This window comes from Chiloscyllium plagiosum, unplaced genomic scaffold, assembly GCF_037043375.1.
Source record: "Chiloscyllium plagiosum isolate Xiang-an unplaced genomic scaffold, Cpla_swu_hap1 HiC_scaffold_4, whole genome shotgun sequence".
In the NCBI taxonomy this organism is placed as follows: Eukaryota; Metazoa; Chordata; class Chondrichthyes; order Orectolobiformes; family Hemiscylliidae; genus Chiloscyllium; species Chiloscyllium plagiosum.
Genome location: NW_028270142.1, coordinates 9,220,266 through 9,242,664, shown reverse-complemented (window position 1 = coordinate 9,242,664; position 22,399 = coordinate 9,220,266). Strand labels below are relative to the sequence as shown.

The 22,399-nt window shown below is 44.0% G+C and overlaps 1 protein-coding gene across 1 annotated transcript in view; it reads right to left on the bottom strand.

Annotated features, from left to right (window-relative positions):
* cunh8orf34 (chromosome unknown C8orf34 homolog) overlaps positions 1-22,399 on the bottom strand; it is a 398,588-nt gene that overhangs the window by 236,213 nt on the left and 139,976 nt on the right. Inside the window, exons 2-4 of the mRNA XM_043689235.2 lie at positions 17,759-17,897; positions 12,674-12,805; positions 11,047-11,175 (exon numbers count right to left, since the gene is read on the bottom strand). Coding sequence (XP_043545170.2) covers positions 11,047-11,175; positions 12,674-12,805; positions 17,759-17,897 — 400 coding nt within the window. The remainder of the gene's footprint in view (positions 1-11,046; positions 11,176-12,673; positions 12,806-17,758; positions 17,898-22,399) is intronic.

Sequence of the window (22,399 nt, the reverse complement as noted above, 5' to 3'; positions counted from 1 at the left end):
TCGGGGCAGTGTGTGGTTACTGAGAAAGGTGATCCAGGCAGTGTGCGATTACTGAGAAAGGTGATCGGGGCGGTGTGTGGTTACTGAGAAAGATGATCGAGGCAGTGTGTGGTTACTGAGAAAGGTGATCGGAGCAGTGTGTGTTTACTGAGAAAGGTGGTCGGGGCAGTGTGTTTACCAAGAAAGGTAATCGAGACAGAGTGTGGTTACTGAGAAAGGTGGTCAGGGCAGTGTGTGGTTACTGATAAAGGTGATCGAGGCAGTGTGTGGTTACTGAGAAAGGTGGTCGGGGCAGTGCATGGTTACTGAGAAAGCCGGTCAGTGTACAGGCTGCCTTCAAACATATGCAATTTCATTAGTAGGTTAACCAAAACAAGATTCTTGTGTTATGGACAGTTGAGAAAAGTCTAAAGTTGTCAAAATCACTCCGAGAGCTTTGGTATCATTTTGGTAGCGTTTAAATTTCCTGTCCTTTATTTTAAAACGTTTGCAGGAAACAAGAAGCAGTGTCTGAAATTCCACCATCTATTGACAGAAGTCAGGAAACCATGATTGTTGGATGTGTACTGAATGACTGTCTCTAAAACTTATCATTGTCACAGTCGGGTGCCTATCAGTTCATAGTCTAACTGACAATCGCAAGTGTTTATAAAGTCTTTCATGTAAGTCAATGAATACAAATGTTTGCATTTATATGGTATTTGCTGCTTGAATAAAATGTTTGCTTTATAAGGGATTAAATACATGAAGGAATTTAAATGTAGTGAATTTGTTTTTCCTGAATAAGATTTAAAAAAATAAAATCTGCAACAGACACACAAAACTTGAATTTATTTAATTTCATTGAGGCTCTAGAATTATACCATTCTAGATATTGGGTGACTAAATGTGAGGAATACAAGGGGAATACTGTGGGCCAGAGGCATGGTTATCTGGAACTGACATTAAGAGCCATGAGGGTCATGGGTATAGTTTTGTATAGATGCTGTGAGAGACAATTGGGGATCTGGAGTGGGGCACAGGTTGCTATGGAGAATATAAGAGTCCGTGGACGTGCATGGGACACACATTGCCATGGACAGATCAATGTGTGTGTGTGTGTGTTTGCGCGCAGACGTGTGGGAACATGGGGGAGGGCATTCGGGAATGAGGGTAGAGGGATTGTGGCCCAGGTCAGCCTGAATGATCTTTCTCACAGCTGGCCTCAGATGCTTCCATGTTTCTGTGAACAAAGCTCCCAGTTCCCATTAACACATGGAGGAATGTAAGGAGAGGGACAGTGAGACAATTCTTCAACTTCTCCTTTTAAGTGTCAGCACTGACGGTATGGGTCAAATGACTTTCTTCTGTGTTGCAACAATCTGCGAACATAATCCCTGGCAAAATTAAAATCTGACCATCTTCTTCAGAGTTGGGGCTTGTGAGGGGCAGGATCTTCCCCGAGTCTGCACTTCCCACTCAAAAACTGGTTTGTACCATTTCTGCCCATCCCCAAGATGCAAGGCACAACACAATCCAGTTTTCCTTGGCCTTTCAAAATGCCAAGCTCAAAACCATTTTGAATGAGAAGTCAGAGGCGGAGCCATCTTGCAGTGATACAGTGTCTTTAACGTTCTGAAATATCCCAAGGCACCACTAAGGAACATTATCAGAGAACAGAGGAAGTCTGTGTCCAACATAAAAACACTGACTGTAAAGATACGTGAACTGAAAATGACTGATGTCGATAAATGCAGGTTACTTCCAGTCAAAAACAGAGGAATTTGTAAAGAAGAATAAAGAAAAGGATGACCAAGACTATATGGCAACTAAATACATAGATTGGTTCTTTGTTCACAAAGGAGGACACAAATAACATAATAGAGACACTGGGGAATACAGTGGGAGGGAGGAATTAAAAGAAATCAGTATCAGAAGGGAAAGGGTATGGGGAAATCGATGGTATTGAAGGCTTCAGGGCCTGATTATCTACATCCCATTGTACTTAAGCAAGTGCTCTTATTTTCTATATTTCTTCATAACATTCTGCATCAGGTAAAGTGGAATTAGAATCGGTTACTGAAAGGATTCATCGGATCAGAAGCCACCATTTGCACCACCTCCAGGAGGATGCCACCACCAGACCCTTCCTTTGTCAGCCTTTCACAGGGACCGTTCCCTCTGGGACACCCTGATCCACGCCTCCTTCACTCCCAATACAACCCACGGCCCCACGGCACTTTCCATGCAACTGCAGAAGGTGTAGCACCTGCCTGTTTACTTCCTCTCTCCAAGGCCCCAGACACACCTTCTAGGTGAAGCAGCAATTCATCTGAGCTTCACTCAATCCAGTCTACTGTACTCGCTGCTCACAACGTGGTCTCCCTACACTGGGGAGACAAAGTGGAGACTAGGCAACCGCTTCGCAGAACACCTACGTTCTGTTTTTTAAAATGACCCTGAGCTTCCAGTTGCATACCAGTTCAACCCACCACCTTGCTCCCTGGCCAACATCTCTGTCCCAGGCTTGCTGCAGCGCTCCAGTGAAGCTCAGTGCAAGCTGGAAGAACAGCACCTCATTTTCCGCTTGGAAACCCTGCAACCTTCAGGACTCAATGTCAAGTTCAACAATTTTAGAGCCTGAATTCCTTCTTCAATGTCCATGATCCACCCCTTCACTCATGGCCCTGTCATGACATGGTTCACTTTCAGCATACTTTCGCCCATTTAAGGTCACTATCATCAGTTTTTCTTTCTCCCTGGCTCACCACTAACTATCCCTTTGTCTGCCAATCTGCATTTCTGTCCCTCTGGGTTGCTTCTCCACCAATTTGCTTCCTCCTTTACCCTCTCCCCTCGCTCTTCACCCTGCACATATAGAATGATCTCCAAACCACTACCAGTTCTGAAGAAGGGTCACTGATACAAAACGTTAACTCTGCTTTCTCTACACGGATGCTCCAACACCTGCTGGAGAAGTTAGAAAGGAAATTACAATCTTTGGGACTAAGATATCTGAAAGATCTAATAGAATAATGGAGAGGTGGCAATGAGGTCATAATTGAATTGAAACACAACGCTGGCAAGGTTACATTTTAGGTGTTAATGGGCTGGGAGCCAATGTAGGTCACAATACCAAAATGGTATGTGTGTGAACTCATGAACATAAGAACTAGGAGCAGGAGTAGGCCATCTGGCCCCTCGAGCCTGCTCTGTCATTCAATCAGATCATGGCTGATTGTTTTGTGGACTCAGCTCCACTTACCCAAGCTCTCACTGTAATCCTTAACTCCTTTACTGTTCAAAAATCTGTCAATCTTTGCCTTAAAAACATTCAATGAGATCGCCTCAACTGCTTCACTGGACAGGGAATTCCACAAATTCACAGTCCTTTCGGGGAAGACGTTCTTCCTCAACTCCTTCCAAAATCTGCACATTTCACCTGCACATCCACCAATGTAATTCATTGTATCCGTTGCTCCCAATGCGGTCTCCTCTACATTGGGGAGACTGGATGCCTCCGAGCAGAGCATTTTAGGGAACATCTCCGGGACACCCGCACCAATCAACCACACCACCCTGTGGCCCAACATTTCAACTTCTCCTCCCACTCTGCCGAGGACATATTCCACCTTGGGACCCCACAACTACATGGGATAAATGTGGATTTCAACAGCTTCTTCATTTCCCCTTATCCCACATTATCCCAGTCCCATATCTCCAACTCAGCACAGCCCTCCGGACCTGTCCATCACTCCCCCCCTCTGACATATCCTTGTCTCCCTCACCTTCATCCACCTATCACTTTCCCAGCTACCTTCCCCTGAATCCCACCCCCCTCCCATTTATCTCTCAGCCCTGGCCCACAAGCCTCATTCCTGATGAAGAGCTTATGCTCAAAACATCGACTCTCCTGCTCCTCAGATGCTGCCTGACCTGCTGTGCTTTTCCAGCGCCACACTCTCAACTCTGATCTCTAGCATTGGCAGTCCTCACTTTCTCCTCCTCTGTGCTTTACCGCGATTCCAGTATATCATTCCTTAGATACGAACTGACACTGTTCACAGTATTCTAGGTAAAGTCTAATTAGTGCCTTGTACAGTTATAGAAAGATCTCGCACTTTCATACTCTATTCTCCTTGAAATAAAATCCACTGGCCTTCCCTATGACCTGCTGAATTTGTTTACTACCTGTTTTTATATTTGCACAAGGTCCACAAATCCTTCAGTGTTACAGCTTTCTGCAGTCTTTCCCCATTGAAGTAATAGTCAGCTCCTTGTTCTTCCTGGTAAAGTGCATATCCTCATGTTCTTCTACCTTATTTTGAAAACACATACCATTTTGAGAACAGTTTCTTCACCATTGTTATCAGACTTTTGAATGGATCTCTCAAATATTAAAGTTGATTTCTCTCTCTGCATCTTCTCTTCAGCTATAACACCATATTCTGCACTCTGTTCTATTAACCTGATGTACTTATGTATGGTATGATGTGCCTGGATAACTTGCAAAACAATACTTTTTACTGTATCTCAGTATATGTGATAATATTAAATCAAATGTGCCAAGATTCTGTGCACTAACTTAACCCACCTATGCCACTCTGCAGACTCTCTGTGTCCGCCACACTATTTGACTTCCTACTTATTTTTGTGTCCAAGTGTAAACTTGTCTACAGTACATGAATTTCCCTTATCCAAGTCATTAATCCACACTGCAAATAATTGCGGCCCCAGCACTGATCCCCACGGTATATCACCAGTTATAGGTTGCCATCCTGAAAATGCCCCCTTAATCCCAAATCTCCAGTTAGTAATCTTCTATTCATGATATGATATGGCCTTCAATACCGTTGGCTCTTATCTTCTTAAGCAGCTTATGATGTGGTATCTTAACAAATACCTTCTGGAAATCCAAATATATTATATCTACCATGTCCCTTCATCTATCCTATTCATTTCCTCTTCAAAGACTTAAATAAATTTGTCAAGCTTTTTTTCCCCCTTCAGGAAACCATTCTGATTCTGCTTGATCATATATGTATTTCCAACTGCTCTGCTTTTATGTCCTTCATAACAGACTTTCCAACATTTGCCCATTAACAGATGTTCAGCTAACTGGTCAATATGTTACCTGCTTTTGCTTCTTTCCCTTTACAGATGTTACGTTAATCTGCTGGGACTTTGCATGATCGGTAAGGAGAGATCACATCCAGAGAGAGACACAATCTGAGTTAATGTATATTTCTGTGATTTTGCAACAGTGTGGGAATTTAGTGCAGAGGGGAAGAGGTGCTTTTTGTTTTGGCACACAGTGTGTGCGCTCTTTTTAACAGAGTAATTTGAAGCTCAGCTTCAATAAAAAAAATGATAGTTCATTGGTTGGTAATAATTGCTAAGTTGTCTATTCTAAGTCATTTTCAAAGTAAAGATAAACAGGATAAACGTTGTATGAACAAGGGTTTAACACTGCTAATGTGCACTGCTAATTGTACAATCCTCTCAGACTTTTCTGAAATCTAAGGAATCTTCAAAGATGACTATCAGTGAGCACACTACCACTTCACTTACTTTCCCGGATGCATCCATAGGATAGTGAAGAAAGCCTTTGGTATGCTTTCCTTTATTGGTCAGTGTATTGAGTACAGGAGTTGGGAGGTCATGTTGCGGCTGTACAGGACATTGGTTAGGCCACTTTTGGAATGCTCTGTAAAAGATTGGTCTCCCTCCTATAGACAGGATGTTGTGATACGTGAAAGGGTTCGGAACAGATTTATGAGGATGTTACAAGGGTTGGAGGGTTTGAGCTACAGGGAAAAGCTGAATAGGCTGGAGCTGTAGGGGTTGGAGGATGAGGGGTGACTTTATAGAGATTTATAAAATCATGAGGGACATGGATAGAGTGACTAGCCAAGTTCTTTTCCCTGGGGTGGGGGAATCCAAAACTAGAGGACATAGGTTTAAGGTGAGAAGGGAAAGATTCAAAAGGGACCTAAAGGGTAATGTTTTCATGCAGAGGATGGTGTGTGTATGCCAGAGGAAGTGGTGTAGGCTGGTAAAATTACAGCATTTAAAAGGCATCTGGATGGGTATATGAATAGGGAGGGTTTGGAGGGACATGGGCCAAATGCTGGCAAATGGGACTAGATTAGGTTAGGATATCTAGTTGGACCAAAGGATCTGTTTCCGTGCTGTACATCTCCATGACTCTAGGTCCAGGGCACATAACAGCCTTTAGCTACATGTGTTTCCCTACTGTTCCCTCTCTCATGATCCTCTTTCACTAGAAATAACCAGTGGACCATTGAAGTTGCAATTAGTAAAGTTGCAGGGCTCTGACTGCAAGGTTTCGTGCAAACCTGGTAATTTGATGGTTATATTCAACAGGTTGAGCAGTTCGCCTAATCTGCTGAAGACCACAGATGTGATCATAGACCTGGGGGTTGATATGATTGACATTGAACTTAAAGATGGTTCTATACATTGACCTGATTAGATTTGCACAACAGAGATATCAGCAACTACAGGAGAACACAGTTAAAGACTCTACAATGTAGAAGCGATGGAAATTGATTCTGGGAAGATGGCCAGACTTCATTCAGAATGTCCATGAGAACCTGATCCTGGGGAGTCATCTTCCAAGGCAAGCATGCCCTCATACCAGACTCAACATGATGTTACAAGCTACAAAAGCTTTCATCAGTTACACATGGGCACAGATCTTTCGAGGAGATATGAAAGGAACAGCCTATTGGCCAGGTATGAATTGCAGCCTCAGTTGTCAATATTTTGCCCAGATGTTGGTAATATTGATTTTCGTGACAATAGTAAACCAAGGGAGATTCTTGCCTTGCACTGATGTGCATGACAGCTGTCTTTATGAAGGAATTGTTGAAGGTATCTTGTCATTGTACAGGACACACGTCAGAAACAAGTTCAAAACTATTTTTAAATTAAAGAACTCGCTGAGAATGCTCAGGCTCATAGCATTTGCCAGAGTAGCATGCAGTTTAACAGGCTCTCTAAATCATGACTTACTAATAAAAACCCAAGTGACTGCATAGTGCACCAGCTGCTTAGTGGGAGAGACAATCTGCTTGTGTCCCAGGTGGAAGCAGGTTATTAAAACTGTAAATGCAGAACTGGAGGGCACAAACAGAAAATTCTCTCTCGAGTTAAATGAGAGATTAGAAGCAACGGTAATATAAACACGCTGCAAATCTAATTAATATAATGTTGATTTGGCTTTTAGGAAAAAGCTAGAGTATAGTTTATGGGACATTGGCATAAATAGAAACATACACAGAAAAGTGCTCTATCGTGGAAATGTATTTGTGGAGTATAGGAGTGCCAGGTGAAAAGAAAGAATTTGTTGTGTTGTTATTATTGAGACTACCCTGGATGTAAGCAAGACATTTCTCACTCTGCAAACATTTGACCTGTTATCGTGCCTGGAATGACCTGCCAGAGGACGTCGTGGAGGTTGGTACAATTACATTTAAAAGGCAACTGGACGGGTATATGAATAGGAAGGACTTAGAAAGATGTCAGCCAAATGCGGGAAAACAGGACTAGATTAATTTAAGATATCCAGTCAGCTTGGATGAGTTGGACCGAGGGGTCTGTTTCCATGCTGTACATCTCTATGATTCTAGCCTATTCAATGTAAGTCATGCATAGGTACTCAGGGCCACATTTACAACTGAGGTATGTTGACCAGTCACTGAACATGCTGCTTAAATTTACAACATTCTAAATTGCTTTATCTCCTTGAATGACTTGATGGTACCTGTTAAACAATCATACTCAGAAGTTACAAGATCCTTTGAAAATCTGGCCTAGAAGGAAATCCAGGAAATGAGAAAGGTGAGGCTGGAATTTATTGCCAAGTCAAGGGTCAATACCATGTCCTTTCTGATTCTGAATTTGGCTTAGTGGCAGGAGGTAAAGTAGGAATAATTGGCTAATTGGCAAGATGTCATTAGTAGCCGCTGCAATGATCCTTGTTGGGATCTCATCTATATTTAATATCTACTTTGATGATGTGATAGAAAGCTATATACCCACATTTGCCAATAATACAATGATTGTAATCTATGTAGTGTAGATGGGAAAGTGTTATTACAAAGAGATATGGACAAAGCTATGGCAAATGGATGACAACATAGGCAAATGTGTGGACATTCACTTTGGAACTAAAAAAGTGATAGGAAAGAGTATTTTCTGTAGGAAATGTGGAGGTCAAAAGAGGATTTTGTATCAAGTAAAGCACCAGGAACAAGAACAAAAAATATTGAAAAAAGATAATGGGATGCCGACTGAGAATTGAAATATAAGGGGTAGAACTAACTCTGGTCAGTCCATCTTTGGAAGGACATTATGTCATTAGAGGGAGTAGTGCATGGATTTGCAACAATAATACCTGGATTTCAGGTCTGAGGACATTCTTTTGCACTGTAGATAGTTAAAAAATGATTTGATGGATTGTTTCAAGGAGAACAGCTAGAAATAAATAAAGAGAAACCACTTTCACAGGTTCAGGAGAGTGGGGCCAGATGATATAGTCTAAAAATTAGAACCAGACCTTTCAGGAGTGAAATTAAGAAACATTTCGAAACACAAACAGCAGTAAAATTTGAGAAATTCTCTCCACAAAAGAGCAACTGAATCTACTTCAAATAATAATTCTAAATTGAGTTTAAGAGATAAAGATATGAAGAGATAGGAGACAAAGGCAGGTATGTGGAGTTAGGCAAAGAGCAGTTATGATCTCTTTTCATACTGGGATAGATCTGAGGAGCTCAGTAGGTCCTACTCCTGTTCTATCTAAGAGATGTGCTCCGCTCCAAAACATGAGATGGGTGTCAGTCAAAGTGGCTGGTAACAGCATTCAATAGCAAGGTGTTGGTCTCATCCAAACTGCAGCAGTTTTGTGGGGAACTGTATTCCAGTGAGTTGGTGCCATGGTGAGGCTCAGTGCATGTACAACACCAACCTCTGTTAATAGGGACTTAGGACAGTGAAGCATGCCCTGAGGTGTCGCAGACCGCTGGCCAAGATGGAGGCTCATAGGAGCAAGCAGCCAGGTATCCACTCGGACTGTGATGGCAGGAATTGTTGCTGTCTGGTTTCCCACTGCCATTTGGCAGATTAGCACATCAAGGAGGCAAGTTGGGAAGTTATGTTGCAGTCGTATATGATGTTGGTGAGGCCGCACTTGGAGTGTTGTGTTCAGTTTTGGTCATCTTACTTCGGGAAGGATGTTATTAAACTAGAAAGGGTGCAAAAGAAATTTACAAGGGTTGCCAGGTCTCAATGGTCTGAGTTATAGGGAGAGGTTGGGCAAGCTAGGACTTTTTATATTAGAGCATAGGAGACTGAGGGGGGATCTTATAGAAGTGTATAAGAGATCATAAGAGGCATAGTTAGGGTGAATGTACTCGGTCTTTTTCACAGAGTTGGGGAATCAGGGAAGAGAGGCCATCAGTTTAATGTTAGAGGGGAAAGAATAAAAGGGAACATGAGAGTCAAGTTGGTTTTTTTACACAGAGGGTGGTACACATATGGAATGAGCTACCAGTGGGTTGAGGCAGGTACATTAACAACATTTAAAAGGCATTTGGACAAATACACAGATAGGAAAGGTTTAGAAGGATCTGCTCCCAGGAGGACCAGTTCCACCATAGAACACACCAGATGGCCTCCTTCTTTAGAGACCACAATTTCCCTTCCCACGTGGTTGAAGATACCCTCCAACGCATCTCGTCCACATCCCACCTTCCGCCCTCAGACCCCACCCCTCCAACCGTAACAAGGATAGAACCCCACCCCGTCCTCACCTTCCACCCTACCAACCTTCGTATAAACCACATCATCCGCCGACATTTCCGCCACCTTCAAACGGACCCCACCACCAGGGATATATTTCTCTCCCCACCCCTTTCTGCCTTCCGCAAAGACCATTCCCTCCGTGACTACTTGATCAGGTCCACGCCCCCCAGCAACCCACCCTCCCAACCTGGCACCCTCCCCTGCCACCGCAGGAATTGCAAAACCTGCACCCACACCTCCTCTCTCACCTCCATCCAAGGCCCTAAAGGGGCCTTCCACATCCATCAAAGTTTTACCTGCACATCCACTAATATCATTTATTGTATCCGTTGCTCCCGATGCGGTCTCCTCTACGTTGGGGATTCTGGATGTCTCCTAGCAGAGCGCTTTAGGGAACATCTCTGGGACACCCGCACCAATCAACCAAACCGCCCCGTGGCCCAACATTTCAACTCCCCCTTCCACTCTGCGAGGACATGGAGGTCCTGGGCCTCCTTCACCGCCGCTCCCTCACCACCAGACGCCTGGAGGAAGAACGCCTCATCTTCTGCCTCGGAACACTTCAACCCTAGGGCATCAATGTGGATTTCACCAGTTTCCTCATTTCCCCTTTCCCCACCTCACCCCAGCTCCAACCTTTCAGCTCAGTACTGTCCCCACATCCTGTCTTACCTGCCTATCTTCTTTTCCACCTATCCACTCCACCGACCTTCATCCCCACCTCCATCCACCTATTGTACTCTTTGCTACTTTCTCCCCACCCCCCACCCCCCCTCTCATTTATCTCTCCACTCTGCAGGCTCCCTGCCTCTATTCCTGATGAAGGGCCTTTGCCCGAAACGTCGATTTTCCTGCTCCTCGGATGCTGCCTGACCTGCTGTGCTTTTCCAGCACCACTCTAATCTAGACTCTGGTTTCCAGCATCTGCAGTGCTTGTTTTAACTTAGAAGGATATGGGCCAAGTGCAAGGAAATGGATGTTTAGTCAGCCTGGAGCAGCTTGGGCCAAAGAGCCTGTCTCCTTATGTAGGACTCTATGACTCTAATAAGTCATAATGCCATGTGAACACCTGCACAGAGGTCTCTCACCATTCGCCAGCAAGTTTCTCATCCCAAGGTTCAAACATTGGCGGAAGATCGGAACTGGGAAAGGTTCACCTCAACAATTCTGATCCCACATTAAAAAGGTTAATCCTGACTTCCTGTCACAACACTGACCATAATAAATAATACTCACTCTGAGACAGGCTTTCTAGGGCCTTGCCTAATTTCTTGCTTTCCTGAAGAATGTGATTCAATTCATCGAAGGTCTGACTTTCAGGTTTGGTTCTCCATTCCCACGTTGCCTGTTCTATTGACCTTGGCACTGCAGAGATTAATGGAAATGTAATTTCAGTTCAGCTCCTATTTGGCAATGTGTCTCAAACGTAGTTTCTGATTAATAAATGGTCAACTTTGTTTGACACCATCCAAGACATAATTTAACTCAATCATGCATAATCAGAAGCATCAATCTCAACTGGAAAGATCTGGTTTTAAATACATTTTGTCTATTTGTATGTATTTAAATGAAGTCTGCAAATATTTGCTTCAAGATGTGAATGAGGAAGGATATAAGCGATTGTCTACATTAGTTTATCTGTTTGAATTGCCTTCAACTTATTTCAAGCATTGGACTGCTAGTTAAAACATTTTCAGCAGTTTTATACAGAAATCACTTTTGCTGACTTTCAGACGTCAACAACACAATTCAATTGTGGGTCTGACTGATTGGTTCAATATTTGCATCATCTGTAGTATTATTAGTAATTTCAAGCCAGCTGACATCATTATGTACTGGAATATAGCCAGAACAGAGCCTACTGAATAATTGGTGGTGAGGGACATAAGGCATGTTGAAACATCACATTGGATATCGAGAGGTTACAGAGCCATAAAATTCATCTCGGAAACCAAGGCTCAAATGTTCAGTCCCAGCGGAAAAGTAGGCAATCAGCCGCACTGCCTGCAGAAGTATCCACAAGGTGTGAAAGGCCTAGCCCACAGTAAACAGAATAATACATCAAAAAGCCCTCATCCCAATATCATCTCATTCCCCACGCACATACAATGTCACCTCATGACTCACACACACCGTGCTAATTTGTGCCCCTCTCCCAACCCTCACGGCCCTTTATATCCCCTTTGCCAACTTAGTGCAAATCAATCATAACCCATGACCCTTCCCTCATCGCCGCGGCTCTACAGCCTCCATGCTAAAATTGTGCCAACTCACGCCAATCCATGAACCCAAACCCACCACCTTTTACTCTTGCACCGCGTCCCCCCACACCATTCTCCACCAGGGGCAGACTTCAGGAGTCATACTGAGATAAACTAAGCTGTGACACGTCTACTGATAACTTCACTATTAAAAAAAAACATAATGACGAAATGTTCATTCCATACATTTTAAATTCTGTAATCGCTTAATCCTTTATTTTACAAAGCAAACATTTGGATTCTTTGCCCCATATCAAAGATCTGAAATAACTTGGGGCTGTCAATGTAACTGTGAATTTATAGGCCTTTCCAGACTGCGGTAATCATTACGTAGCAGGAATCTGACCATGATCGCACTCGGTTTTTGACATAAGCCTAACTACTAAAACGGCAAGCTCAAATGTCTAAAACACATAAGGCATGTTTTGCACATCCACTAAAACAAATAACACTAGTTTGAAGGCAGTTCCACTTTTATATCTGCTAGGTTCAAAGGTGGGTTTCCGGAATGAGAAACTCTAGTACGGTTTTGACTGAATTGGAAACTCCTTCTAACCTCTCAAAAAATCCAAGTAAACAATTCCAAATGAGTTGGTGCTTACAGGACTTTGATTCTGGTGTTGGTGGTGATATGTTGGAGACAGCAAGGTCACTCTTAGACTTCTTTGGTTTTTTGGCATTTATTAGCCATGGTTTGTCGTAACTTCTACAATCTCGCCGTGACCCTTTGTTTTCTGCAAGAGAGGCAAACATTAAAAATCAATAAGAAGGAGCTGTAATCCACGTAAATAAATACGTCATTTATTCAGAAATCTGTGACTGTTTGTACATGCTTATTAAATTCCGAGGTTTTGGCATTGAATTCTTTAATGGCCCAACTGTATCCACAAACTGTTCAATATTTCAGCTAGAGTCATAATAAAAATTCTTCCTTACTTCAGATAACTTCAGAATATATGGCTGGATTCTACACCCAGCTTTAGACATCTACCTGTCCCTGAGCCATTCTCTGTGATTGCAGATGATTAAAAATGTATGGTGGAAACGGAGGGGAAACTGGTTACTGAGAGCAGCAAAGCATTTGGCCCTGTCATCTCCAGTGAGCTGTAACATTGCCAAAGTGCTTCGTTCCAAATGGCACTGATACAGCACGGGAAGAGGTGACTCTTTATTTAAAAGAGACAGAAGAATTTTTAAGCCTTGTAGCCATCAGTGGAGAGCAAGACCAGAAAAGGGAACAGGATTGGATGGAGAGGCATGGTGGCACAGTAGTTAGCGCTGCTGCCTCACAGCGCCAGAGACCTGGGTTCAATTCCCGCCTCAGGCGACTGACTGTGTGGAGTTTGCACGTTCTCCCCGTGTCTGCGTGGGTTTCCTCCAAGTGCTCCGGTTTCCTCCCACAGTCCAAAGATGTGCAGGTCAGGTGAATTGGCCATGCTAAATTGCCCGTAGTGTTAGGTAAGGGGTACATGTAGGGGTATGGTGGGTTACGCTTCGGCGGGTCGGTGTGGACTTGTTGGGCCGAAGGGCCTGTTTCCACACTGTAATGTAATCTGTAGGTTAATGTAATCTGTAGGAGAGGACATTTCTGCAAATCCTTCTTTCTCTTATAAGGGATCTTGAACTGTTTATGGAGTCATAGAGTCATACAACATGGAAACAGACCTTTCGGTCTAACCAGTCCATGCCGAATGTAATCCCAAATTAAACTAGTCCCACCTGCCTGCTCCTGGCCCATATACCTCCAAAACTTTCTTATTCATGTCCTCATCTAAATATCATTTAAATATTGCAACTGTACCATTGCATCCTCTGGAAGTTCATTCCACAGACAAACCACGCTCTGTGTAAAATTATTACCCTCATGACTTTTTAAAATTTCCCTCCTCTCACCTTAAAAATACACCCCCTAGTCTTGACATCCCCCACCCTGAAGGAAAAAACACTTGTTATTCACCCTATCCACGTCGCTCATGATTTTATAAACCTCGATAAGGTCATCCCTCAGCCTCCTACGCTCCAGGGAGAGAAGTCCTAGCCTATCCAGCTTCTCCCTATAACCCAAACCCTCCAGTGCCAGCAACATCCTCGGAAATCTCTTCTGAATTATCTCCAGCTTTAATAATATATTTTTTATGACAGGAAGACCGGAATTGGACTCCATAAGAGGACTCACTAGCGTCCTGTACAACCTCAACATTACATCCCAACTACTATACTCAAAAGATCTGAGCAATGTAAGTACGTTAAGTCTGTCCTTTCCTGAGACTCATCTCAGCCTCCTCCTAAGGGCCCCAGCATTTAATCTAACATTGACCCCCTTCCTCCTCTTCATTTACCCATTAACTTCTGGGGCTGTTGTCCAGACATACACAGTCAGCCGTCATGTGAATACTGACACAATCCTGGATGCCTGACTTGCTCTGGTTCTATCCCACTCTCTGACTGTCATCTCCAGTGAGGTGTAACATTGGTAAAGTGCTTCGTTCCAAATTAAGCTTCATGGGTCACACCAAGAACACTTTAAATTGATTCCTTCAGCACTGCAACCCAACATTGCCCACAGCTCTCAACTCTGCGACAGACATATTAATCCCTGTTTTTAATCTGTAATGCAATTTATGCTGGTCTCCTTGCTTCAAACAGTGATCAAAAAAAGACATGTTATCGCCCACAGTAAGGACAGTGCTTCCATCATTATATCAAGGTGCACAGACTCAACTCTAACATTCTTTGTTCCTGAAACAGCCTTTCGTCCTTTCTCCAATAACAGCCTCCAGGATCAGCCCAATAGACAGACCTGCTCCATGTTCCAGAAGGTAAAACCAAAACCAGTGTTCCAACTCATCGTCTACACTTGAATATGGAGGACCAGTTTGGGATTCATGGGACTTGGATATCGCTGGTCAGGCTGCATTTATTACCCATCCCTAACTGATGTATATTGATTAGAATCGCTACAGTGTGGAAATTGGCCATTTCGCCCAACAAGTCCACACCAGCCCTCCAAAGAATAGCCCACCCAGATCCATTCCCCTAACCTATATTTACCCCTAACTAATGCACCTAACACTACGGGCAATTTAGCACGGCCAATTCACCCGACCTGCACATCTTTGGATTGTGGGAGGAAACCGGAGCACTTGGAGGAAACCCACGCAGACACGGGGAGAACGTGCAAACTCCAGTCAGTCGCCTGAGGCTGGAATCGAACCTATGTCCCTGGCGCTGTGAGGCAGCAGTGCTAACCACTGAATAACTGTGCCGCCCAAGGGGAATATTGAAGTAACAGGGGGCATTTAAGAATCAACAACATTGCTTGGAGTCAGCAGCTTGCTTCCCTAAATGACAGCAGGGAACCAGGTGGGTTTTTCCCCAATAATGGTCACCACAAGACTCTTCATTCCATATTTTTAATTCAATTCAAATTTCACCATGGTGGGATCCAAACCCCTTACCAGGATATCTGGATTAATATCTGGTGATAATCCCACTACGCCATAGCCTCCCAATAAATCCCGTGAATCATATAAAATAGCAGTTCTACCCTTGGAATAGCAACCATCACATCCCACTGCTTAATCCTTCATTAAATTTCAAAATTAAAAGGCAACTGTTCCTCAGGTAAAGATATCAAACCATATGTTTGATGGTGAACATTATCCACTTATGAGGAACCTGGGTATATTCATTTTCAAGTATTACTGTTGCATTTTGCTGCTTCTTCGATCTGGGGTAGTAGGATTTTTTTTTGCATAGTTGTAACCGAAAGCTATCCTAGAGAACTTAAATAACAACATTTACAAGGCATCTGGATGGGTATATGATTAGGAAGGGTTTAGAGGGATATGGGCCAAATGCTGGCAAATGGGACTAGATCAGTTTAGGATATCTGGTCAGCATGGACGGGTTGGGGCGAAGGGTCTGTTTCCCAGCTGTACAGCTGTCTGGCTCCGTGAACCTGCAATCCTACCAGGTACCTTCAAAAACAATAAGGGAAGAGGAAATAGCCAGCCTCTGTTTCAATCAGATATTCACATGGGTGCAATATAGTGCAGAAATGGAATCCCTATGGAGTGAAGCAGACCATTCAGCCCATACCAATCTTTCAAAAGAGCATCCCACCCAGACCCACCCCCATAACCTTGCATTTCCCATGGTTAATTGACCGAGCTTACACACCCCTCCACATGATGGGCAATATTAGCATGGCTGAAAATGTGTTGCTGGAAAAGTGCAGCAGGTCAGGCAGCATCCAGGGAACAGGAGAATCGACGTTTCGGGCATAAGCCCTTCTTCAGGAATGAGGAAAGTTTGTCCAGCAGGCTAAGATAAAAGGTAGGGAGGAGGGACTTGGGGGAGGGGCGTCGGAAATGTGATAGGTGGAAAGAGGTCAAGGTGAGGGTGAAAGGTCAGACTGGGGTGGGGGCGGAGAGGTCAGGAAGAAGATTGTAGGTTAGGAAGGCGGTGCTGAATTTGATGGATTTGACTGAGACAGGGTGGGGGGAGGGGAAATGAGGAAACTGGTGAAATCCGAGTTCATCCCTTGTGGTTGGCGGGTTCCTAGGCGGAAGATGAGGCGCTCTTCCTCCAACCGTCGTTTTGTTGTGGTCTGGCGATGGAGGAGTCCAAAGACCTGCATATCCTTGGTGGAGTGGGAGGGGGAGTTGAAATGTTGAACCACAGGGTGGTTGGGTTGGTTGGTCCGGGTGTCCCAGAGGTGTTCTCTGAAACGCTCCGCAAGTAGCCGGCCTATCTCCCCAATATAGAGGAGGCCACATTGGGTGCAGAGGATGCAATAGATGATGTGTGTGGAGGTGCAGGTGAATCTGTGGCGCATATGGAAGTTTCCTTTGGAGCCTTGGAGGGAGGTGAGGGGGGAGGTGTGGGCGCAAGTCTTGCACCTCCTGCGGTTGCAGGGGAAGGTGCCGGGAGTGGAGGTTGGGTTGGTGGGGGGTGTGGATCTGACGAGGGAGTCACGGAGGGAGTGGTCTTTACGGAATGCTGATAGGGGAGGGGAGGGAAATATATCCCCGGTGGTGGGGTCCGTTTGGAGGTGGCGGAAATGACGGCGGATGATGCGCTGTACATGGAGATTGGTGGGGTGGTAGGTGAGGACCAGCGGGGTTCTGTCCTGGTGGCGGTTGGAGGGGCGGGGCTCAAGGGCGGAGGAGCGGGAAGTGGAAGAGATGCGGTGGAGGGCATCGTTGACCACGTCGGGGGGGAAATTGCGGTCCTTGAAGAAGGAGGCCATCTGGGTTGTGCGTTTTTGGAACTGGTCCTCCTGGGAGCAGATGCGGGGGAGTCGAAGGAATTGGGAGAATGGGATGGCGTTTTTACAGGGGGCAGGGTGGGAGGAGGTGTAGTCCAGGTAGCCCTAACCAGCACATCTCTGTGACTGTGGCAGGAAACTGGAGCACCAGAGGAAAAAACATGCAGATACAGGGAGAATATGCAGACAGTCACCTAAGGCTGGAATCAAACCCAGGTCCCTGGTGCTGTGAGGCAGCAGTGCTAATCACTGAGCCACTGTGCCAGCCTATAACTTCACACTGAAATCATAAGTTAGTCGGCCTGTTACACGTGAACTAAACATTACTCTTCAGTAAAGAAAAGCTTTCAAGAGTGACTAAAATTAAGACTCAACACGTTTGAAAAGCTGTGTAGAAAACAGTTCCTGCCATTACCTGTTTCAGCCCACAGAGCAGCTGAGCCTGAAAGTGTTCTTGAAAGCTGACTGCAACTTCCCTGTTTATTTTGTAAGTGACTTATTAAAAACGGAATTGGCTGGTCTGGTGTCTCTGTTATCAGCTTTGTCATCATTTCCTGAATTAAAAAAAAAGAAAAATGACTTTTGAAATATTTGGTACTTAGTACCATCTATGTACACCTTAGTCAGTGCTGAACATGAAAGATGTTTCTATTGTTTAATAAACCCAGTAGCAATGCTGACCAATAAAATATACTTGCACAATTGCAAGAAAGCAGGAACATTATTTACCTTAGCCCATACTGAGGTTATACAATTGCAACGAACACAAGAGATGAAGATTCCAGTTGAGATTAAGTAGGTAAACAGCAGATTAATTGGAATCATAATTTAAAGTTTCAGTAAGAGCACTGATCAGGTTTATATACAGCTGACATATTAATTGTTCCTTTCTGAGAGAAGAGGAAGAAAGTATAGCACAAATATTTGTAATGTTCCAAGCCATCTCAGAAGCACCTACTCTCCCAGTGTCACCAGCTGAGGTCTAATCCATAACTTAGACACTAAAATGAAATGGCTTCTTTGTTGCAATGCTGTATAATTGATTATTCTAAGACTACATTTACCAGACTTTAATGGTATTACAGAACTGCATCTTGGGGTGCTCAATGCACCGAATTTGATGACTGTGGTGGTGGGCCTCTTGTCTTAGAGACAAATCCACCACAAACAGTTTCAGAAACGCCACAGGAATTCACGTGATGAAGCCAGTTAACTGCCTGCAATTGAATCTTCATGAACAGAAGAATCGCAGAACATTAAAAATAGGAGCAGGAGTAGGCCATTCAGCCCTTCCGTTGCCTCACCATTCTATAAGATCATGGCTGCTCGCCTAAGGCCTCAACTCCTCTTTCAGGTCAGCTCCTCATACTCTTCAACGCCCCGATATTTCAAAACCTTCTCTCCTTCTCCTTAAATACCTTAACTGATATAGCCTCCACAACTCTCTGGGATAGGATATTCCAGACTTTCACTATCCTCTGGCAGAAGAAATTCCTTTTCATCTGGGTCTCAAATGTATGTCCCGTTATGGTGTATCTGTGTCTCTGAGTGGCTAACACCTTCACAACATCTACACCGTCAAGTCCCCTCATCTTATGTTCAATAACATCACCCTTCATTCTTCTAAACTCTTAATGAATTCAAGCCTAACCCCGTTTAGCCAATCTTGATAAGTCAATACCTTCATCCGAGCAATCAGACTAGCTAATCTTGTTTGAATGCTTCAATGCCAGTACATACCTTCTTAAATACAGGGACCAAAATTACACAATATAATACAGATGTGGACTCACCAGTACCCTGTACAGCTTTAACGAGACTTACCATCCCCAAGCCCTCTGTCATTAAGTTCAAAATTCCATTGGCCTTCTTAATTCGTGCTAATGTTAGACATATAAGAACACATAAATCCCTCTCCACAGCAACGTTTTATTGAGTCTTTCTCCATTTCATCACAGTCTGCTATTGATTCTTCCCACCAAAGTGCACGATGTCTCACTTTGCTAGATTAACCTGCATCTGTTAAGCTTTTGCCCCCATATGCAACCTTTCAACACCCCTTATAGATTACTTATATACTCAACACAACATGCCCTCTCATGGATTTCCATAACATTGAGGAGAAAGTGAGGTCTGCAGATGCTGGAGATCAGAGCTGAAAATGTGTTGCTGGAAAAGCGAAATGTCGATTCTCCTGTTCCCTGGATGCTGCCTGACCTGCTGCGCCTTTCTATAACATTGGTAAATTTGGACCTATGACAGTCTGCCCCTTCTTCTGAATCATCAAAGTAGATAGTAAATAATTGAGACCCTAGGACTGATATTGCATTTTGATATGACAAACAAGGGTAGGGCTTAAGCAGTTAATGGTCGGGCCTTGGTAGTGTTGTAGAACAGAGGGACGCAGGGGTTCAGGTGCATAATTCTTCTTTAAGTTTGCGTCACATATAGACAGGGTGGTTAAAAAGTCGTTTGGCATGGTTGCCTTCATTACTCAGACCTTTGAGTATAGGAGTTGGGAAGCCATGTTGAGGTTGTACTGGACATTGGTGCGGCCTCTTCTGGAATACTGTATCCAGTTCTGGTCACCCAGTTATAGGAAGGATTTTATTAAGCTGGAGAGGGTTCCAAAGTGATTTGCCAGAATGTTGCTGGGAATGGAAGGTTTGCTTTATAAAGGAAGTTTGGATAGGCTGGGATTTCTTTCACTGGAGTGTAGGACATTGACAAGCTGCTATATAGAAGTTTCTAAAATACGGAGGGGTATACATAGAGTTAATGGTAGTTGTCTTTTCCCGAGGATGGGGGATTTCAAGATTGGGAGCATGTTTTTAAGATGAGAGAAAAGAGAATTAAAAAAGATATGAGGAGCTAGTTTTTTGCACATGGGGTGGTCCGCATATGGAATGAACATCCTGAGGAAGTGGTGGATGTGGGTACTGTTACAATATTTAAAAGACATTTGGATAAGTACATGAATAGGAAAAGTTCAGAGGGATATGGGCCAGGAGCAGGCAGGTGGGACCAGTTGAGTTTGGGATTATGTTCGACATGGACTGGTTGGACCGAAGGGTCTGTTTCCATGCTGTATGATTGAATGATCCTTGTGGAAGTCTAGTCATTACATCAGTCTGACCTGAAGAAATCCCATTAATCCTAATTCTCTGTCTTGTGTGTGTTACTCAATCCTTCATCCATGCTTATACATTACCACAATACTATCAGCTCCTTGCGTAATAATCTTTTTTGTGGCACCTTAGCAAATACCTTCTGAAAAACTCTCCATCTGGTGGTTTCCTTTACCAACTCTGCTTGTTATATCCTCAAAGAACGCTACCAAATTCATCAAACATGATTTCCCTTTTATAAATCCATGTAAATGCCTTTAAGGCCAAGGATTCCACTTCTAGAAGAGTTGCCGGTCAGTCAGAAAGCTAGAAGCTTTCCAATCTCAGCATTGCGACTAGGAGAACACTCAGTCCAAGTCAGCTGCTCAAACATTCAGGAGTCTATCAGGAATCCACTGAGATGATAGTGTGGGAGCTGTCAATAGGCAGGATCTTCGGGGACTCCCTGCGTGAGACTGCAGACAGGCTGTCAGCTGTACCTGCCATGCCTCCCCACACAGCATTTTTGGCCACGTCACAAAACTGTTACACTACAGAAAGAGGCCATTGAACCTATCCTGTCTGCACTGACTCTCCAACCATTGTAACTTCATGCCAATCTCCTGCGGTTTGTCTGTCAGCCTGCACTCTGCTTCTATTTAAATAATCATCCCATATCCTCTTAAATGCCTTTACTAAACCACATTTACATTCCATACTCGAACTAGTCTCTGCAAGAACAAATCTTCTGTTCACCTCATATTTGCTTCTTTTGCCAAACAATTTAAACCTGTGCTCTCCTGTTTTCAATCCTTCTACAAGTGGGGATAATTTCTCCCTATCGCCTCTGTCCACATCCATAACGATTCTGAAAACTTCTATCAAATTTCCTCTTAACCTTCTCATCTCCAAGAACCCAACATCTCCAAACAATCCTCAGAACTGATGTGTCACGTTGCTGGTTCCACCATAGTAAATCTCTTTTGCATTTTCTCCAGTGCATTTACACTCTTCCTATTGTGTGGCGCACAGAACTGGACACAATATTGAGTTCAGTCAGTACCTTATGCAAGTTCATCATAATCTGCAGTCTCTTGTACTCAACACCCCTGTGTAAGAAACTGAGCATACTGTGTGCATGATTAACAGCTCTATGTGTCCTGTCACCTTTCCCGACTTACATCTATACACACCGAGGCCTTGCTGCTCCTATACACCCTGCAGTACCAAGTAATTTGTCATGACTCTTCATGTTCTTTCTACCAAAGTGCATCAATTCACACCTTTCTGTATTGAACTTCACCCACCAACTATGCACCAACTTTACCAATGTTTCAATGTCTTTTTGAAGTTCTACAAACCACCCTCAAAGCTTCCAATTCTCCTGAGTGCTGCATTGTCTGTAAACCCTGAACTTGTCTCTTGCACACCAAGCTTGAAAACTTTTATATGGCACACCCTCGATAAACCATGTTTCACCTGAAAAAATCCACACAGATTGTAACCTTGACCAGTGTTGCCTTAGTGGGGGGAGCCCAAACAATAACTGGCACATTCTCCCACACTCACAGGGTCTGTACTCACTAACCAGGACTCAGCTCTCACTATTGCATGCATTACGTTCACTTCAGGGCTCTCACCCACCTCAGCCTCCCAAAATACGATCCTTTCCTGCACGTACCACCCAGACACTGGGGAAACTCTCAGCACTTCTCTTGCTCACTAACCACCACTTGTTCATCTGCCTCCATCATACTCAATTCCTCCTTTTGTCTCACCGCAAGAACACTGGTCCCTAAGCAGGCCAGGAGGTAGATGGGGATTTTGGGGGAAGTGGGGGGTGAGGGCAGGTAGGCATCAGACCTCTCACTCTCCTAGAGGAGGGAATTCTTGATCAGGCTAGAGAAATGCAAGATGGAGCCCCTCTAGGGTCAACCCATCCAATCAGC